Source organism: Colius striatus, chromosome 7 (assembly GCF_028858725.1).
Source record: "Colius striatus isolate bColStr4 chromosome 7, bColStr4.1.hap1, whole genome shotgun sequence".
Lineage (NCBI taxonomy): Eukaryota > Metazoa > Chordata > Aves > Coliiformes > Coliidae > Colius > Colius striatus.
In genome coordinates, this window is record NC_084765.1 from 21,327,155 (window position 1) to 21,347,766 (window position 20,612).

Consider the following 20,612-nt stretch of genomic DNA (forward strand, 5'->3'; position numbering starts at 1 on the left):
CAAATCTGGCCTTAAACCTGTATCATCCCATCATGCACATCACCCGTGCAGGGGAAGCTTGCTCCTGATAAAACCATTTCGGAATGGGCTACAGTAACAGGAGCAAGGCCAGCTTTGTAACACTTTGTAATACTTTGTAACAGGAGCAAGGCCAGTACACTGAGACCAAACTACAGGAGGAAAGAAAGTGTTTTAAAACTACAATCAGCTTTATTTATGCTCAGTCACAGCCTGCAAGAGCAGCAGCCCAGCAATGCAAAGCCTTCAAATTAGTTGAACAAGCACAAATGACCTGTGATCAAAGGACAGTGGATGTTGCTGAGAGAAGCCAGTGTGAGGGACTCCACGGACTTGCAGGGAGGATGGGTGCGGAGCCCACCTGTCCTGAGGAGGGACAAACAGCAGAAGCTATTGGGAATAGACTTTAACCCCCACTCCCTGCCCCCCTGAGCCGTTCAGGGATCCCAGCCCCTGGGATCAGGGCTCTGAGCCCAGGAAGAGGGCAGGGGTGGGGAGAAGGTGGTCTTAAAGGGCTGGTCAGACTCTTCAGTGTTGTACCACTCTGTGTTGTTGTATGTTGGTTATATTTTGGGGTTTTAAGGTTATGTTTTAGTTGACATTGCACTAAATGGTTTTCTATTTTCTTCCCCAAGCCGAGGAGCCTGCTCTGTTTTGTCCTGAACCTTAAGCGGCAATTCAGCTCTCCCTGCCCTTTGGCAATTCTCAGCTTCTTTGGTACTTGAGGCTAATCGTGGTCTTTTGGTCCCTGATGGGCCTAAACCAGGACACTCAGGCCCTGTGCAAACCCAGGGAAGGCTCAAAGTGCTAATGAGCAGCCCAAACCAGTGTGGTATAGGAAACCTGAGCCTGCTTCACAGAGGGGGAGAGCTGGGAGTTCTCTGGCACTTGATCGCATGTGCATACCACCTGGATCTTGGGGCAAAGTGTTGTGAATTCAGGTTGTACAGGCACCAAGCTGTTTCCCAAAGCTGTTAGAGATGCTTCCCAAGCCACATGGCAGAGCACAAGCTCTATCTTGTGGGATTAAGGTAGCAAAGCCAGATTTAACTCAAAACACTAGGATTTCTGGACTGGGACATGCAAGCCCAGCCTTGGGCTTGGGACTGCAGGAGTGTGTGGATGGTAACAGGGTGCCCTGGGATTGGAGGTTCACTGGGCTGAGTGGGATGGCAATGCTTCACTGGTGCACTGGGTGCTGGTCTCAGCTCTATGGGGTCTCAGCACCCATGCTCTCAGCCATGGATGGCTTTCTCCCAGGGAGGGTGGTGGATGGGAGCCCAAGACCATATCCATCCAAAGTGCTACCACACAGGTGCTGAAGGTTGAACACATTTCCAGTGAAGACTGCAGCCCAGAGGTGTAACAGCATGGGGTGGGTCAGAAATTCTCATAGTGATGTGCAAAGTAGGTCTGGTCCTTCTTGTTCAGCTGCCGACAAGCCTTTTCCACACTTTTTGTCATCCCGGGTGGGCCACAGCTGAACACCCCAATCTTCTGCACCTGGGGAAGAAGGGCGACAAAGGGATCAAACCCAGCAGCACTAGCTCTTGCCCCAGCCCATTCCCCCTTGGCCCCTTGCCCCTGGGCAGCTTTGGGCACGGATGCTGGCCCAGCAGTCTGTCCCAGCCTGAAGAGGTTTTTGGAGAGGTTGTCGCCTCCCTATGGAGCTGCTGGGACCACGGAGAGAGGATGGAATCCCCCAGGGTCTCTGCCAGCTCTGGGCAGTGGTTACAGCCAGGGTCTTGCCAGGGTGAGGGGGTGTTTGGCCAGGACGGAGCATTGCTGACCCCTGCAGCTCTTCATTGCTCCGGAGGGAAAGTGGGGTTCATCCCTCTTATGCCCTACCCTTGGGAACAGGCTGGAACCAGACAGATGCCCCTCCTCCTATCTCCAGCTGGGCACTGACCTCAGGGTGCACCTCCTGCAGTGAGTCGAAGAAGGGTACAAAGGGAGGACGCCCAAAATGGGTGATGGAGCGCAGCCCTGTGAACAGGCTCTTGTTCAGCACCTTCTGGAAGTGCCTTTCGCAGATGTACTGGAAGAAAGATCAGTACCCATCAGATGACCTAGCGTGGCCCAACACATCAGAGCCAGGGCAGCCTTCCTGGTGGATGGCCTGGCTCACCAGCATGGTTGTTCGTAGGTCAAACTTCTCGGCCAGCTGCGTGATGTAGATGTGCACGGACACCAAGTTGTTCCTGTCCGCCTCCTCAACCTCACGGATGATGTCTGCCAGCCACTCAAACTGCCGCTGGGTGCGTGTCACCCAGATGAAGTAGATCTGTGGCATGGGGGGATGAGACTCAGTGGGGCCAGCACCCTTCTGCCACAGCTGTGAGGCTCCTTCCCAGATGGATCGTGGAGGATTTTTCCCTCAAAGAGGCCAGTAGCAGCAGGAGGCATCTCAAGAGGGCTCTTGTCTTTCAAATGTTTGCTCTTACCTTCTTACACAGCAGCTTGGAGTTTATGGATGACTTGAAGACCAGGTCCTTGAGGATGGACGCGAAGGGTGTCACCCCGATGCCTCCTCCCACCAACACTGACACCTCAAACTTGTTCCACTCCTGGTGTCCCTCCCCGAAGGGCCCGTCCAGATAGAGCTGGAAGGGAGGCAGCCATCTGCAGCCTATCTCCTGCCTCCACTTGCCCAGGTCTCGGCTGCCTTCAAGGCTGGAGAAGCGCCTTGTGCCGGACACAACCCATCGCTGAGGTCCTATGGGGCTCAAGTGTCCCTGTCCCTAGAGAAGCAGCGGGCCTCACCTTGGGCAGCTTGCCGATGAGGGCCAGGCTCTGTGGGGAGTAGAGCTCCCGAAGGCGGGTGGTCCAGGGCCCCACGGCCCGTATGTGCAGGCTCAGCTTGTCCTCGTGCGGAGCTGAGGTCAGGGTGAAGGGGTGGTACTCTGTGGTGCCCAGGGCCACACAGGCGATGCGCACCCACTGCCCAGACCTGTAGTCAAAGTCCTGCGGCTGCTGGAACTGCAGGTGAGTGACACCTACGGGGGGTTGGGGATGGGGACTTCATTAAGGTGGAGAGATCCCCTCAGTTGTAGAGGTTCCTCCAGCCACAGCCACCCCCAGTGCTCTTGTGAAGAGCCTGTACTGAGCTGGTGCACTGTGGCCAGAGATGTTGTGGTACCTGAGGGCAGGAGCTCGGCTTTCACCACACTGATCTCCACCTTCTTCCTGCTCAGACTGAGCAGCTTGTCCGCACCGTAGATGAGAGCTGGGATGATGAAGTAGATGTGGAAACGGGGCTGCTGGATCAGCGCATAGCTGCCGTGGATGATGACCTAGGCAGGGAGCAGCCCCTGTCAGCATGGCACTCAGCACAGAAAGCCCTCAATGATTCAAGTGGCAGCTCAGCAGCAGCAAGGAGACAAGACTGGGGCTACCAGCTGCCTTGGGACCTCCCCAGCTATTTCATCTCATCAGCTGGGCTGACCCATAGGTTTGCAGTGTCTCGATACCACCTCTCCCTCCCAGGCCAAGTGCTTTACCAGGACGTAGAGCAGCACGTAAAGGTGGTGGGTGATCCAGAAGCCCTGGAAGCTGACGCGTCGGAAGTGGTGGGTGGCAAACACGTACATCACAGCCAGGATCACAAGCAGCAGCACTCCTGTCATGCCTGCAAGAGGAGAGATTGGGAGTCCAGAGGGGGAACAAGGAAAAACCAGGAGGACTCCACCTGCACTGGGCAGAGGGCTGCCCATCCTGGGCATAGACATGGTCCGCCTGCTGGGTGGTCTCACCTGGAATAGTCTGGAAGGCCCACCAGTAATACTTCTGTGGGAGCTGTGACCTGGAGAGGGACAAGAGATTTCACCATGGAGCGGCCAAAGTCCTGGTTTCTGCTTCCACTCCTATCTATGCCCAGGATGTTTTGGACTATGCTTTAAGTTTCACCTACCCGTCATTTGTAAAGACATTGGAAAAGAGGCAGGACAACACACTGAGAGGCGTGATCGAGAAGATGTAGACATTCACTATGTGACCCGCAGTGTGGAGCACTGTGAGAGACAGAAATCACGAGAGGAAATCATTACTGTTGCTGTGGATGGAGATGCAGCAGACCCAGCTGACGTGTCCAGGGACCCGGAGGTTCCTCCTCTTATCTGGTGCAAAGCCTCCCTGTCTCTGCACGTTCCATAAGAGGTCTTCAACCTTCTACCTGGTCCTGCTCTGCCATGATGGGCTGGTCCTTCTGCTTTAGCTGTGGTTCATGGGTGGCACATCCCCTAGCAGCCCACCTACCTGAGAAAATCAGAGCTGCCATGGCAACCCAGCGGTGGAAGTCCACAGCAGCATCAAAGGGGATGTAGTGATTGAGGAAGGTCTCCCGCAGCACAGTGATGAGGTTGCGGCACATGGTAAGCAGGATGTAGGAATACAAGAAGGAGATACAGGCAGCTGATCCCCGGGAGATGATGAGCCCCACAAAGGTGGTCTGTGCAATTCCAGTGCTGGGAGATGCAAAGGCATAATCTGGGGAGAGAGAGAGCAATGTTTCCAGCACTGAGGGCCACGATCCTTCCTGCAATAAGGGGACAGGCCACCTGTGTGGCTCCACCAAGAAAAGGTCTCCAAGGAAGGGTCTGTGTGGGAACAATGGCACGATTTCCTGTGTCAGAACCCCCCCGAGCAGCTGGGTGACAGAGCCTCCTCAGAGGCCAAAGGAGGGGACTGGCCTCCCTGTCCAGGCACTGTGAAACTGCACCTTGGTATGATGTCTGCAATTGCACATCCTGATAAGAGAGGCATCAACAAACTGGAATTAGTCCAGTAGAGGCCACTAGGATGTCTGGGAGCTGGAGAACATCATGGAGGGGAAAGGCTGAGGGAAATGGGCCTGTTCAGGCTGGAGGACATGGGTCAGAGAAGGCCTTGTCGCTGTCTGCAACCACTTAATGGATGTTACAGAGAGTTCCTCAGAAATGCACAGTGAAAGGGTGAGAGGCAACAGCATGAGTTTCACTGAAGGAAATTCATACCCGATGTTAAATAAAAGCTTTTCACAGGAATCATGGTCAAAAACTAGCACAGGCCAAAGGAGGTGGTGCGATCTGCAACCTTGCAGCTCTTCAAACCTTCCCTAGACAAGGCCTTCACCAGCCTCATTCAGCTCTGAAACTGGCCCTGCTCCGAGCAGGGCATTGGATGAGACTCCTCCAGAAGTCCTTTCCCTCCTCAGTAATCCTTTGGTTACTCCAGAGGAGGACCAATACCATTGCCCAAAGCTATGCTGGGACCTTTCACACCCCAACATGCCCAATGCAACCAGCCGTTTGAGGAGCCAAGCCCACACCCCCTGCCGTGTCTGTGGCAGCAGGGCTGGGGAGGCACTCACAGTAGGCTCTCTCCATGAACACGCCAGTGGTGATGGCACAGAAGAGGACCACACAGACAATGTGACGCCGGTAGTTCTCAATGAAGCGCTTGCACTCCTGGATCTTCTGCTGGACTTTGTTCCGCTTGTACTTCTTCCGTTGTGCTTCAGTGTATAAGTGCAGCTGCTGCTGATGCACCCTGGCAAATACAGGAAGGCCGGTGTCATTGAGAGGTTTGGCCAGCAAGGTATGGCTCACAGTAAAATATTTGCTGCTGCCCCAGCAGTAAGTACCAGACTTTCCTGCAGCATTTGCAGGCAGCCTACAGGTGAATCAGCAGCATCCCAAGGGGCAGAGAAGTGCAGGAAGGACCTGCCAGGCAAAGCCCCTCTCTGCAGGCAAGGTATACACTCTGAAAAGCACTTTCCCGTGCTCTGGAGTTGGCCATTTGATGTGATGTTTTTTTATAGAGACACATCACTCAGATCCAGCACTGATTCCAACAAGACAAGTCTGCTCCTGTTGTCCTTTGGCACATCAAAGCCTCTTGCTGTCCTGCCTGGGCTGAAGCATCCCCTGAAGAGATGGTCTCATGTCCCTTCTCTACGTTGCACCACTGTCATGGGGTGCTGGCCCCTTGCAGTAGTGTCATTTGACCAGAGGGCTACCCAGTCTGTCACAGAGACACGAGAAATGGCACACAGGCTGAACCTGAGCCCAAGAAACGCACTCGAGAAGTGAGGAGAGGGAGTACTCACTTTCTGCCTGGTCTCTTCCTCAGCTCTTGTCCATCTTGCTCCGTGTAGTGAGTCACAGTGTCCACGTTTGGATCCTTCTCCTCCTCTGAGACAGTTCTGTTGGAAACAGAGCTATGTCTAGCCCAAAGTTGTACTTGCAGGAAAGGTTTGCCAAAATTTTCCCCATTTCTCCACCTTCCCTCTCAGGCTCAACTGAGAAGGTGCCCAGCTCTTTCTTGCAAGCTTGTTTGTGCTAAATTTAATTGCATGATACACAGCCTGGATTGACTCCAAGATAACCAGTCCTCTAAAAGCAAGGTAGGACTCCCATCCCCACACAGCAGACACAATGGGGGCTCTGACAGAGGCAGTTCCTCTCCTCTGCCTCTCTGCCTGATTGAGTGCCAGGGTAGGAGGGCAGCAACTCCAATGCAGCAGCCACCTTGCATGGCCCCCTTCCTGAGCATTGGGCATGCCAACACCTGGTGGGAGCAATTGCTGGAGGGGCTGTGGCAAATGATTCATGTGCATCAAGGCAGAAAGAGAAGAAGAAACAGCAGCAAGAAGACAAACGAGAGCCTACCCTTTCAGCTCTTTCTTTTTTATGAAGGAGACACGGTTGTGCAGGTTTTGCTTGAACACCTGAGGGACACCTTTAAGGAGCCAAAAGGACAAACAGCCATTCAGAATGTGTGAGGTGCAGTGGGAGAGGTTTAGGCATCTCCCCTGGGCTGGGGTGCAGCGAGGAATGGCTCAGAGCCAACCCAGACATGTTGGACATGGAGCAACAGTTGATGACCCATCACTGTGGTTGGGTTTGAGAAACTGATGGGACAAGCTTTGGAAGTTATGTATTGGGTGCTGCCCATTGCCTCCAGTCCTGCAGGGCCTGGAGTGACCCAGTGCCCTGTTCACTGACCTCTGACACAGAGTTGGGTGAGACGAAGTTCATTGTCATGGTCCCGCAGCATGTAGTGAAAATCCTCCCATGTCAGCTCATCCCTGTCCTGAAACCCCGAGACTTGAAACATGGATTCAGTCACCTCCTCTGCCTGGTCTCTTGACAGGCAGTTGTTGGAGATCTCAATGAATGACCTGGAGCAAGGAGTGGAGAGGAGAACTTCAGAGGACCACAGTTTGAGTCCTCCAGATAACACCAGGCTGAGCCCCAGACCAGCTTCATTGGAGAAATGGGCTCTTGGCTGTGAGCGTTTAGTCTGTGGGCCCCCACATAGCACCGTTGGGGAGTGAAGCACAGAAACTGGGAACTGCTTTTGAAGATATCTATGTTTACACTGTAAAAAAATCTAGGCAGATGAGAAGTACCTGAGCATCCTCAGAAACTCCTCCTTGGAGAGGAACCCATTCTCATCAATGTCATACATCCTGAACATCGCCTTGGACTTCTCTTCTGGTGACCCTAGCGAGGACAGAGAGAGGCAAAGTAAGAACAAGATCCTACCTTCATCAACAAAGATGCATTCAAACATTTTATTTGAGAGTCTGGACCTTCAGTAGCAAAGCCTCACCCAGCTTTGAAAAGACTGAAAGCACACTGCTGATTGCAGCTTGAGTAGTGACTGGATGTGAGCCATGTGCCGCCTTTCCACTTGACCTTCTCAAATGCAAGGTGAAAAATAAGGTGGATACACATTCTTTCTTGTGCATTATTTTGCAAACTCAAAGTGTGCTTTTGCACAGCAATGATTATTCTGGAGCTGCTTTGACTGGATCTGGCATTCACCACTTCTATCTATGAATCCACCTTTCCAGTGGTCATTTAGGGAGGATCAGGTATGATATCAGATAGTTATCATCATCTGTGAAGGACAGGATGCATGGTCCATTCAGGAGACAAGGCAGACTTGTCTGTGGTGGCGAAAGACAGCTACCCTCATGAATAGCCTTTCAGAAAACACAATGAAATTGTCACTGCCCCATAACTTCGGCTAAAGCAGTTCTAAGCGCAGGGAATTTTGATCTGTAGGAGAATCCACAGATGGACCTGCTAGATGGATGTCCTTCACTCTGCTAGTGGCCTTTCCAGAGCCTAGAAACAGGATTGAGGGCAACAAAGACAGTAATCGGCTCCAGTTCTCACCTTTCATGAAGACCACCAAGATGTCCAGGAATTCCCGGAAGGAGATGTAGCCATTGCTGTCTTTGTCAGCCAGGGAGAACATGGAGTCCACAAACATGGAGTGGGCTTTGAGCCCCAGGGCCTCGGCAAACTCAGCCCTGCTCAGCTCACATGTTAGAGACTCCTTTGCCTTCTGTGACGATTCACCATCGAGCTCTCCGGCATCGAACTTGTCTATTTCCAGCATCTGCAGGTTGTGTGCCACAAAAGAAATCCCATGAGTGATGGCAGAGCAGAAGGCTGGTGTTCACTCATCTGACATATTACACAAAGACCAGTGGCTCCCCTGGCACAAAACTCATGGCAAATACCACAGGGGAGTTCCACGTCTCCTACACAGCATGACTTCCAAACTAAACACCACCAACAATTGTGGAGGCCTCAGTTACATCATCCAAAAGTGTCTTTATGATTTTAGACACTTTTGTCACCACAGCAGAACTCCCTTTAGACTTCTGTGAGGCTAAATGTCCCTTGGACCCAAGTATTGTTGGCTTCTTTGGGCATGACTTAGCTCTTGCAGAGAGCAAGAGCAGCAACCTTCATTGTCTAATCAATACACAAATATCTTCCTCCATGCATCAGAGCCTGACATGCCTCTGCATACCTGAGCAAACAGGTGCCTGAAGAAAGTCTCCAGAATTTGTTTTCTCTGCTCCCGAGTGACTGCCCGTTTCATCAGGCTCTTCTCCTTCATCTCAGACATATGCAGATCAAGACCACTCTCCTCCAAATAGCCTCGTAGCTTCCCAATGAAGTTGCTCCTCTCCATCTCCTCGCTGAAAAGCAGCACCTGCAAAGGACCCCACCAAAAGTCTGTGAGCTGCAGAGGCTCTCTCAGTGTGAGTGTTGCTGCTCTTCAGCCTATCAGTCGCTCCGTGGTATGAAATGGATCTGGTGGTCCTCAGGAGGCCATGGCCACCTTTCAGGGACTTATACTGCTCCCAGTGCTCAGGACCATGTAGTGCAGGGTGTACAGGGCCAGGGTGAGATATCATACCCCAGGCACTGTGGTACTCACCAGGTCATACTCCTTGGGGCTCTTCAAAAGCAGAGCTTTATTCCTTTTGTTGTTGGAGAGGATCACCTCCACTGTTTGTTGGGCTTTCAAGCTGATACTCCGAAGCAAGGACCCTCTCCCATCCAATACTTTGAGCATTTTGTCAGGTTGGAGCTGAATGTAGACAGGAGAACTGTCTGTCTTGGGACCATGCCACTCCATAGCTGGTGGGAGAGAGCATGAGCTCAGCTGGAAAGGTGCACCTGGGCTCCTACTTGTCTCAGCCTGTCCTTTACCAAGAGATGGGTTTCATGACCAGATACATGTCAAAGGCAAAATTATGGTCTCCCAACTGCAGAGCAAAAGGGCACGGTCACGGGAAGAGTACAGACCACAGAGCAGGAAGGCAGGATTTTTCCAGTGTCCAAAGCACGTAGATACAGTCCCTGACCTGAAGCTATGGGTGTAATTGCTCTACATATGTGTTCATCAGGTAAGATGTAATCTGGAGAAGGCCAGAATTAGAGGGTCACAGGATGGGTCATAGGACTCAAGTTGGAAGGGTCTCCCACCCAAACTCCCATCCAAAGGATGACCAACTACAAGGGCCAGGCCAGTCTGGTCAGGCTTTGTCTAGTCTTTGTCTAGGATGGAGTCTGCACAACCTCTCTGGGATACCTGTTCCCCAGCTTGACTATCCTCCTGAGGAAGTTTCTCCTTACATCCAGCAGCTCTTTCATTACAAGCTCTGAGCCCAGCCCTGCCTTGGTACAGGCCCTGACTTCAGCAGCATCACCAGATGCCATCGCAGGGTTGGCAATGCCAGCTCACCGTGTGTCGCCTCGTTGGTCACCTCCCTCCGCACGCTGAAGTTCTGCGTCTTCTGCAGCTTCTTGAAGTCTCTCTTGCGGAAAATAGCAACGACCCAAGCAACCAAAAGGCTCACTGGGGACATATGGGGGAAGGAGGCATGAGATGTCATGCATCTTCTTCCCACTCTGGCGGTATCACCTTCACAACTTATTTCTTTCCCATCACCCCCAGCTCGGCACCACAAGGCTGCTCTGCGAAAGCTCCGCTCTCTCCCGCTGCCCAGGGACTCTGCCTGCCAGTTCAAGGACCTCAGCAGTGACCAAGACTTAGCAGCTCCTGCTGGCACATGCTTGGCCCATGGGCACTTGGCGCCTTTCTCTGGTAGATGAGGAGATGGGTAAAGAAATGGAGTGGCAAACCTAAAGGCAGACAGCAGAGCACAATGATGATGATCCCAAAGCCCACACTGCTGCCTTTGAAGTAGTCCAGCACCATCATGGATGTGCAGTTGGCCAGGTGTTGAGCTGTCAGCTGCTGGGGCTGGGGGCATGGGTCCTCTGCATGGGAAGGAAACAGGATGTCAGTGTCGTGGACCTCTTACCCGTCTCACCTTCATTATCCAAAGGAGCCTGTGCATTAAGGTGCTGATAGAGTTTGTTACTGAGCGAACCAGGAAGCATTGCAAGATTGGGATGCTCAAATTAAACCCCAGATCTTAGAGAACAACAGTCGTTTTGGGGTTGAACCTTTGCCACAGCACACTAAGTGCAGAACTGGACTCAAGCACTCCAGGAGTTCAGCACTGTCACCTCTCCTGAGGCAAGTTGGAGCTGAGAGCCTCTGCTCATTTGGATGCTGCAAATCCGGGGCATCCTCATGCTGTTGCATGGAGTGTGCACCAAGGGAACCAAACTGCTGTGTGAGGGCTGGAATGTGTGCCAAATAAAATGCTTCTGGTACATTGGAACGGTGTGGCAAGATCCCAAGAGGAAAAGGCATACTTGTGTCTTTCACTTGCAATATCAGCACTGCTGCCCACCTTATTACAAGCAACCCTTGCATTGTGCAAACGTTTTGCTGGCTCAGGTTCATAGCAGATGTCAAGGTTGAGAAACTACCAGCCGCATGCTTTCATTTCACCTAGATCCTTTCCTTATGTCACCCAGTCACTGTCTGTGTCACCAAGGTGGGTCTGCTTTCCTCTCTGATCTGCTGGTACTGCCTTCTCCCTGTGCCCTCCTGCTGCATGGAGCACTCACCCTTGCTCCAGACAAACACATGAGGCTGGATGTCTGTGGGGTCTGCGTGAGTGACAGCAGCTAGGACATCGTGAAAGGTGGTGTTACGTATCTTCCTGATTTCTTCTGCTGTGAACAGCCTGGAGAAAAAGATGTAGGGCCAAGTGGTGGCCCTGCATGTCACTATCTGGAAGCAGCAGGGATACACTCCCTGCACTGTTTTAGGAACTGAAGAAGCTGGAGGATGTTTTTTCCTCTAGCCCCAGCTTTTGTGTGTTACTGGGGCTTGCAGAGCACTAGGCAGCCTAACATGAGGGAAGAGGCATTTACCCATTCTTGGTGTTTTCAAACCAAAACCTGTCAGCATCACGCAGGCGCACAAACTGGTCCAGGATGATGGCACTGAAGAGGGAGCTGTCAGCCTCCAACATGCCTCCAGGGAGCAGCTCTAGTCCAGCTATGTTGTTGGCATACATGGCAGAAACCTTCTCCAGGACCTGTCAAGAAGTCCTTATCACTAGGGCATCAGAAAGTCTTGCCAAGTCTCAGGAGGAGCAAGGAATGTGCACTTCCCAGACATCACACGTCTGTGGGCTGGGAGGAGGCTCAGCCCAATCTTGAGCTCTTGGCTTGGACTTGTGCAATTAAACATCACTGCCAGAGCATCTCAGCTTCGGGAGAAGCAGAGCACCCAGTGCCATGTGAGTTTAAAACTGGGGTAGGACATATTTATTCATGCAATGTAATTACACAGTTACCCTAGTGCAACAGCCCTGAAGGCATGAAAATAAGCTAGGGCAAGATGCACACTGGTGTCACAGAATCACAGAATCTTAAGGGCTGGAAGTGACCTTGAAAAATCATCTAGTCCAATCCCCCTGCCAGAGCAGGACTACCCTAGAGTAGGTCACACAGGAACTTGTCCAGGTGGGTTTTGAATGTCCCCAGAGAAGGAGACTCCACAACCCATCTGGGCAGCCTGTGCCAGTGCTCCCTCACCCTCACAGTGAAAAAATTATTTGCATTTCTTTGGAACCTCTTACGTTCCAGCTTACACCCATTGTCCCTTGTCCTATCATTGGCCATGACTGAGAAGAGCCTGGCTCAATCCTCCTGACACCTGCCCTTTATGTAAACATTAATGAAGTTCCTTTTCCTACATTGCTTGAGAAGCCGGTTACCGCCTGGCACCTGCCCCAACATCCTTTGATCCATACAATTTCTGTGCCCAGGCCACTTCTCCATTACCTGTTGCTCCAGGTGTGGGCCAAAGTCTGACCAGTTCTGGAGAGGCTCCAACCCAAATCGCTCCCGGGCTTGGTTGTAGGTGGGCAGGCCAAGGTCTCGCCCACGCTGAAGCTGGCTGGCCACGTAGTCAGTGCGGGAGAACTTCAGGGGCCCATACCAGTAATCTGTGGGTGGATTTGAAGCTGTGGTGATGGCAAGCCAGAGCCAAAGCAGCAAGCCCAACCGCCATAGCTGCTGGGCTGGCCTCATCCCTTTGCCGTGGGCCATGCCGAACATGGAGATCACCTTGGTACCCTTGTCAGGACGGTCACATGGACATGTTTAACAAGCCTTGCAGCTTCTCTGCAGCTCCATTAACAGGGTTGAAGCTGGTCTGAATGTGTGGCTGGGTGCCAGTGTTGATGACGATGGAACCTGCCTCCCCACCTTGGCCCCACACAGTCCCAGGAAAGAGGGTCCCCCACTGACACACGGGCTGCAGTGCAGGGGAACACATACCTTGAAGATCTTCCACCACAATGTTGTCCTCCTTCTCTGCAATCTGTGAGCTCATCCCCAACAGGAAGCTGTCCACGTCCACATCCTCTGCCTGCTGTAGCCCAATGCTCTGAGGGGAGATGGAAGAGCAGGTGATTCCTTGCAGGACTGAGGATATGGGACAGCCCCACGGCCCTGCACTGGTGCCCATAGTGGTGTGGACCCTGAGCATAGGGAGACCAGGGACTTCTTCCAGGCTCATTTCCTCTGCATTAGCTCACCCTTGACATCTGAGCCTGCAACAGCTGAGAACGTCTGGATAAGGAGGATCTCACACCCCTTGCTTGGCTCTCATGCTCTGCACCCAGCTTCCCTTTCAGACTCTTGAGGTGTCCTCCATAATGTAAAGCAAGGAGTGGAACCTCCCATCCCAGTCTGCCACATCCTCAGGACCCCCGCACTCCCTTCCCCGTACCTCTCTGCTCCAGTAGCTGTTGCAGAGTCGCGCTGCTGGGAATGAGCCACTGGGGCCAGGCATTGTCTGGAACTGGCACTTGGGGGCTCTGGAACGGCAGAGAAGGGCTGGACTCACAGATCCTGGCCAGGACTGCCCCAGGGTGACAGGGCTCAGCTGTCCCAGCAAGGGGCAGGATATGGGGAAGGAAGAAGGAACATCCCCAGCCACAGCTCAGGCATTTCCTTCCCTGGTATGGGCATCACTCTTCCACAGTCCCACTCGGCTGCTCCTACCTCATGTAAACACCCGGCGGCACCATGGTGGCCAGGAATTGCTTCACAGACACCATGAACTCAGGAGAGAGGCTGGGATCCAGGTGCTGCAGGTACCCTGAGGGGCAGCAGCCACGGTCCAGCAGCCAGGCTGGAGGGAAAAGGGGCCAAGCTCCCCCTCCTTCCCCATTCCCCAGCTGCCCTGGTCCCCACACCACTGTTTCCCACACACCATTGCCCACCGTGCACCTCACCTTTGTACTCTGGGACACGTGTCCCCAGCAGGGTCGGTAGCCACTCGTACAGCACGATGCTCTAGGGCATGGGGAAGCTGGGTCAGGGCCAGTGCCCTGGAGGATGTCAAGGGTCCTGGCAGAGCCAGGGAGAGGAAGGGCTTATCTCTCACCTGGAAAGTGGCGATGACCCACTTGCGAGCATGCTGAAAGAGATCTTCATCAGTCCAAGTAGGGTGTGCCTGGGCCAGCGTCACGGCCAATTGGTTGTGGTACCGAAACCAGGCGATACTCTCAGCCTGCAGGAAGCGGTTCTCATTCCCAAAGGCAGTCCCCAGGTCTGCAAGAACAGCCAGGACCATCAATGGGAAATACTGCCACTGGGTCTGGAGTACACCCAGACTGTAGCTGCAGCCCAGTGTCCCCTTGCCCCCTCACCCTTTCTTCCCTCCTTCCTTCCCAAGTAGATAAGCATCTTGAGAGAGCAAAAAGAAGATCTGGGCACCCAGCACAGACCAAATGTTGAGCAAGTGAGGAATTCAAAGCAATCTGAGAAGGCTTTTAGCAGCTGCAGCCCCTCTCCCTGGAGGAGATTGCCTTGAATCAGACCAGCACCCACCAGTCTCTGCACCTGTGATGGGAAAGGACTCGTTGCTTCCCAGGAAATCAGCACCTTCAGTGTGCAGCATGTTTTTGCTGGGGAGCCTTCACTACAGCACTCATTTTCCTCCCTGTTGGACTGGGGAGGACTGGGCCTGCTCTCCCATGAAACTCCTGGCCTACACTTTCCCAAGGTCCGCTCTGGGCTCAATTCCGGGGACTTTCTGCTCCCCTTGCTAATTTTCAGGGATGAGACCAAGCAGGTGAAAACACACTGAGGATGCCACCATTACCATAGATCCGCTGGGGACCACCCTGTCCCGTGGATGGATCCAGCGCCTTCCACATGGGGATCCGCCCATCCGTCTGCCTCGGGAGACGCTCACTGGGCCCCGATGCCAACTGTCCCCCTGAGAAGCTCCTCAGGGCATCGCTCCAGGAGTGTGAGGGGCCGTAGATGGAGCTGCCGTCCAGCCAGCCTGTCACCTCGTTGGTCTAGGGCAGGCACGAAGATGGGTATTAACAGACACTTGGCAGAATGGTGCAATAAACAAAGTGCTAAAAAGCCCCAACCCAGCCTTTTTGGCCTTGCAAAGCAGCCACTCCAGCCCCTGGTTTAACCATAGTTATCAGGATGCAAATATATACACCAACAATCTCTGTGCAAACTGCAGGAATTAGTGACAGATACAGCAAAAGACCAGGTAGAGGTTTTTCAAAGGTACATTTTGGGCTTTTTTTCCCCCCAGTTATTTTCAGCTATGACTAGAAGCAGACATCTGTGAATCCCTGGGTAGGCAAGACCACAAGATGGAAGGGGATTAAACCCATCTCTGGGGAAACTGGAAACACTGGAGCTGCCCTTTTTGGGGAGGCCTGCCCAGTTTGCGGGAAGTCCCACTGCCCTCGCAGCTTGTTGATTGTCTTCCCTGACAAAGATATTCAAGAGTATATCCTTTTCAGCCTGGAAACATGTTGCAGTTTTCAATTTTCTGAGGTTTGAAATGCTGCTAAAAATATGATTTGCTAAACTGGTCTCATCATGGATGTGAAAGATTCAGAGGGTATTTGGCTTCGATGATTTTGGTTGGGAAGCTTTCCAGCATGAAGAGATAAAGCACATGGGCTCAGGAACACATCCAGCCTCAGCCAAATACAGCCAAATACAGGGAAACTGGGGGGAAATCTGTATTTTTTTTCCAAAATCACTGCAGTTCACAGAACCTTTACAACTTCATGGCTGTCTCAGTTTTGTGATACATTATTAAAAATAAGACTTGGTGGCTATAAAAATGTGTCATTACTGACTGTCTAGAGTGGCACCGGTGTCCAAGTTGATTGTGGAAGCTTATCCGACAAGTACTAAAACAGCTCCAATTATCACCAGTTGCAGACAGCCCTACCATTGCTCATTTTGGATGAAATGATAAAAACTTTTGCAGCCAAAGAAGACTGTGAATCACTCCTGCTTTGACCTTTCCTCTTTTGCTCTCCATAAACCAGGCAAGATACTGAAATTATCATTAAAACAGATGACACAGGCAGATCTAGAGTAATTACATTTTTGGCCAAGCAAAGCATTGACCTTGAGCAACCACAAACAACGCTCCATGTGAACCAGCACCTTGGAGTCTGTGCTTCTGGCTCATTTGCAATTGGTTCAAACACCTGGGAGATGTCTGTTTTTAAGGAAACAGTGGTACTTTCCTTTAATTTTTTCAAACACTGTCTTGGCTGTTAACAGACCCCAGTGTTGGGTGAGAGGAATATAAGCAAACGGCAAAGAGGAAAGGAAACGCTACCTACCTGTTCCCGGGGACTGTTGGGGCTTTGCCCTGTCCCTGTCGCCCACTGGATGCGCTGAAAGGGCAGGACCACGTCTCCAGTGCCCGCAGGGTCAAACACGAAGTCTCCAGGTGGGATGTGAATGTTCAGGAACTCAGCAGGGCAGCCAGGTTTCTCTGTCCCCAGGATGTCCAAGAGCACATGGAAACCTACCAGAGATTCAAGCATGGTCAGCAGCTGCGAGGACTGCCACCAGCATCTGCAGCAGGACAATATGGTGGGCAGCTGAGCCACGTGTGGGCCGAGGGGACCACTCTGTGCAGCAAGAGAGGTTTCCCTTCTGCCTTCACTGCTGCTTGGCTCCATGACTTTGAAAAAGTCACTGTGACCTGGAGCCCAGATGTGCTGAGCTCCAGTCCACTGGAACAAGGATCCAGGTTCCAGTTCTGAGCCAGACCTCAATGAGCAGGGTAGGGTCATTTAGGGACCAGGGTGGAGGAATTCGGCTAGAGGATGATTAGAGACTGCTGTGAGCTGGACTGCATGCTAGCCACCACTTCAGGAGCAGCAAGGATCTGCACTTATCCACTATTTCTCTGACCTCCTCCTTGCCTCTGACCTTCACGGCCAAGGTTGCTGCTGATGCTAGGCCCAGTGACTGCTGTTGCTGTTGGCCCTTTTGAGCTTTGATGTGATGAGAAAAACTATCTCCAGGGAGAAGCTAAAAGGTACTGCACTAGTGTCTGTCCCTTCTGTAGCCCATCTTTTGGGCTAAGTACCCCAGCTTGGGTGTCCAGGGATGTGTGTGACACTTGAGCTGTATAGGCAACTAATTGCCTCCATTTTTTTGACAAGTTCATCTTGTTTTCTCCATGAGCTGAGGGTATTTTGCAGAGACAGACATCTCCAGGCTTAGAGACCCAAGTATCTGTCGAGCTCCTGAGCAAAAAGCAAAAACTGCTGACTTGCAACACTTCTGCCCGGCAATCACTCGTGTCACAGCTCACAACATTTTGCAATAGAGTAACAAATAAAACCAACATTTTCCCACCCAAACCAACATTTTTCCACCGAGATCTTACCGAAGAAGACTGCCAGAACAGTGGTGTTCCTGCGGGAGGGCAGCCCGGAGGGTCCCCGCGCCACCGCATTGCTGAGCTGGCGAGCGTTGGGCACGCGGGGCTCCTGCAGTGCCTGGTACACGCCATCGGCATAGTTGGCTGGCAGGAGACGCAGCAGCCTGGCACCTGCAGCACCAAAGCAACACATATGGGTCCAACAGCATCGTGCAGATGGGAGATGCAGGTACGACAGTGTGCACAGGCATGTGTGAGGGTCCCAGAGGAGAGCAAGAGGATGGCAGAGATGCTTATAATAGCCAAGAACACATAAGTTTTGGTACAAACACCCAAAACTTCTTGAAACGCTGGGATTAGTCTTTTTAGAACTAGGAGGGATACTCCATGGGCAAGTTCTCTCCCAGTTGTCCTTCTGTGAACCATGTGCATCCCTGTTGCCTCTTGGAGGTCTGAGGTGGTGTGCTTCAGTGCATACTGAAGTGATAAGTTGCCCACATTGACTATAAAATCCTACACAAGCCCAGTGATTGCCAACACTGTAGGAAACGGGAAAGGGAACAGCCAGAGAAGTAGAGTCAAGGGAGATGATGAGAGAAACACTCTGGTTTTGCACCCACTACCCATCGCATAACCAGAAGGCATGACCACGAGGGGTTGTTTCTCACTGAGGAGTTGGTTTATTTCAAAAGGCTCTTCACTAGTGTCATGGGCTTCATTTCCTGGAGCTTCCCAGAGCTGGGGGAAAATCCAGAATTATTGGCTTAGTTTCCATGAGTGTGTTTCTAAATGTTAAGGCCTGATCTGTCTGCTCTGGAAGAGGGAGATTTTACCTGCCAGGAACCCACTGAATGTCCCTGACAGGCTTTGGTATAACCAAAGGGCTGATGACACACATGTTCGACAGCCATTTGGACTTGGAGGAAGACGTGTAATTGCCACTGTGCTTTGTGTCATCATGTAGGTGACCAGTCTTAGCTGAAAGAATAGGATAATTCATAATCTTTAATATTTTAGATAAGATCCTGCCTGATCTGTCCCAGTCTCTGGTTCAGAGACATTTCCTGGCGGTGGGCCCACGGGCTGCTTGCAGGCATGAGAAAGCAGCTCACCATTGGCATAGAGAAATCCTGCATGCCTGTCCCAGTAGAGGGCAGTACATGATGCACTGTGGCCCAACAGCACAATATCTGCCCTTTTCAGAGTGGAAAAGGAGTACATCCAGCATGCCTGGATAACTTTTATGTCATAAACTCTTCTGTCCCTGGCCTTGTCATGAATGCTCTTCAACTTTGGGTTGGATTTAGCTTTGGATGCCTTTTCCCAGCTTTGGGATTCCTAGCCATCACTGAAATGCCTGCTGGGAAGAGCTGGATCCTCCCTACCTGGTACATTTTGAATGGCCCTGCAAAGGCAGAGCTCTGCTCTGGGACTGATTCAACACAGCGTGACCTGCAGATGGTGCCTGGGCAGCACAAGTGCCAAGGCCAGGATCAGGAGACAAAGTTGGGCTGCTTGGCTCCAGGCTGCTCCAGCAGGACTCTTCAGTGCATCTAGGGATCTCCCTTGAGTGCAAACAGCCACCTCTCAGGGCCACAGGAGGTGGCATTGCCAGGTCACCTGCCTGGTTCAGGCTCAAGTCAGAAAGGATTTCTCTCCGAGTCATAATGAAAGTTTGGTGCCACAGTGCCAGCTCACTGCATCCCACCACCTCCATCCTGGCACTCACCCACTGAGCCGTGGCTGTGGTGCAGCAGGTTGTTGTACCAGCCATCGTAGCGCTGGACCTCCCAGCTGATTCTCTCTTGGGCTCCTAGAAGATACCAGACCCACTTGGTGAGCAGCAAAAAAAAACCCCAAAAACATATGAAACAAGCATCTCCATTACAGAATTACGTTTATATTGTGATATTTTCCCATACTCTTTCTGAAACTTTCTGTAAAACAGGTTTTTTGGACAAGTTTTTCACTCCTTTTGAGGCATAAGCAATATCTAAAATTAATCATTATTGTGATCCTGACATCCCCAAATCAATTTGACCCCCACCAGTTAACTCCCAAAGGATCTTCATTTTCTCCTTCTCTCTCAACGTATCAGAAGTTTCTCCTTACTTCTGACCCCTACAATGTCCATGTGAAACAAGGAAAGGCCTTTGACACCGGAGTTATGCTTTCCCCCATGTGTTGTGTACCAACATTAGCCTTTGTAAATGAATATATACTTTGTTTACTTTGTCTTGATTGTTATTGCTTGTGAATATCAAGAAGAAGCTCCAGTTCCTGGTTACAAGCTGTATACACCTACAAAAAACACTAGGTGAGTCTCTCAACCTGCAGACTCTATATGATCAATAGTTTGCTCTAATTTTTTTTCTCATCATTAGAAATTGAGTCATCCCCATCACTGATATGATGCCCCATGGGTTAGAGAATAGTTTCTTCTGAGGGGAAGGATCTTCCCTTGTATCCCATTCCCTGAAACCATACGTACTCCCCAAGGCTGACGTCACCAGCAGAACAGCGATCAAACTCAACACCATCTCTGTGGGTTGCATTGGCCACCGGGTCTTTGGAAGCAACGACCTGAAAACGAAGAGGAGAAGGAGGGAGCTGGAGCTGGGTTGCTCCCAAGACTGGCAACATACACAGACCATAATCTCAGCTCCCTCTTGTGATTTCTGCTGTCTAGTAGAACCCTACTGCCATCACCACGCATTGACATTAGCTCCTGGTTTGGGCTGTGGGAGGTGGCAGGGGGCACATGAGACCCCATCTCCCCGGGAATGCTCTCTCAGGAGGTGTCAGATGGCCTGAGAAGAACCTTGTGCTAGAGCAGGACCAGCACATCTGCTTTGGGGTACCCGGTATGTAGGTTCACAATTCATCATCCATGGCAGGAAGACATTAAGCTGTGCCAGCTCTGTTGTAGAAATGTGCTCTCTGTTACAGAAACAGACATTTCAGCTGGCAATTTCTCTGTCGATTTCTCTTGTCCTGTCCAAGCAAAATCCGTCTGTGAGCATGACAGGAAGGGCCTCAGCACACGGTCAGGCATCCCAAAGTGTGCTAGCACTGCAGATCAAGACCTCTTGATCACCTCTGAGCTAACTTGACGGCACTCTCTCACAACCAGACTTTCATGATGCTTTAACACCTCGCTTTGCACAAAGGCCATGGATCTAGTGCAAATG

At 51.8% G+C, this 20,612-nt stretch overlaps 1 protein-coding gene across 2 annotated transcripts; it reads right to left on the bottom strand.

Annotated features, from left to right (window-relative positions):
* Nucleotides 1-1,398: 1,398 nt before the first annotated feature.
* DUOX2 (dual oxidase 2) lies at nt 1,399-19,976 on the bottom strand. Of its 2 annotated transcripts, none has more exons than XM_061999537.1 (33): nt 19,913-19,976; nt 19,151-19,234; nt 17,428-17,592; nt 16,367-16,554; nt 14,854-15,055; nt 14,134-14,300; nt 13,982-14,042; nt 13,749-13,845; nt 13,474-13,561; nt 13,020-13,128; nt 12,522-12,685; nt 11,604-11,770; nt 11,295-11,413; nt 10,451-10,592; nt 10,054-10,163; nt 9,244-9,446; nt 8,830-9,015; nt 8,184-8,409; nt 7,409-7,502; nt 7,002-7,177; nt 6,666-6,735; nt 6,104-6,199; nt 5,366-5,544; nt 4,273-4,503; nt 3,929-4,028; nt 3,771-3,820; nt 3,519-3,646; nt 3,158-3,311; nt 2,782-3,014; nt 2,463-2,621; nt 2,147-2,302; nt 1,928-2,056; nt 1,399-1,521 (listed from the first exon to the last, which is right to left on the bottom strand). In XM_061999537.1, the coding sequence occupies exons 1-33, from the start codon at nt 19,974-19,976 to the stop codon at nt 1,399-1,401; spliced, it is 4,620 nt and encodes a 1,539-aa protein (XP_061855521.1). The 2 variants fall into 2 exon arrangements, with proteins under 2 accessions (XP_061855521.1, XP_061855522.1); XM_061999538.1 differs by having other exon boundaries at nt 6,675-6,735; nt 10,054-10,167; nt 10,455-10,592; nt 19,913-19,961.
* Between the last annotated feature and the right edge of the window lie 636 nt (nt 19,977-20,612).

What these genes read in the sequence shown, in the direction of transcription:
- DUOX2 (XM_061999537.1), bottom strand. Translation starts at nt 19,976, where the DNA reads ATGCAACCCACAGAGATGGTGTTGAGTTTGATCGCTGTTCTGCTGGTG. An exon ending in GCCCACACCTGGAGCAACAG is followed by an intron (nt 11,771 to 12,521) that starts GTAATGGAGAAG and finishes ACTTCTTGACAG; the next exon opens with GTCCTGGAGAAGGTTTCTGC. An exon ending in AAAAAGAAAGAGCTGAAAGG is followed by an intron (nt 6,200 to 6,665) that starts GTAGGCTCTCGT and finishes TGTTTCCAACAG; the next exon opens with AACTGTCTCAGAGGAGGAGA.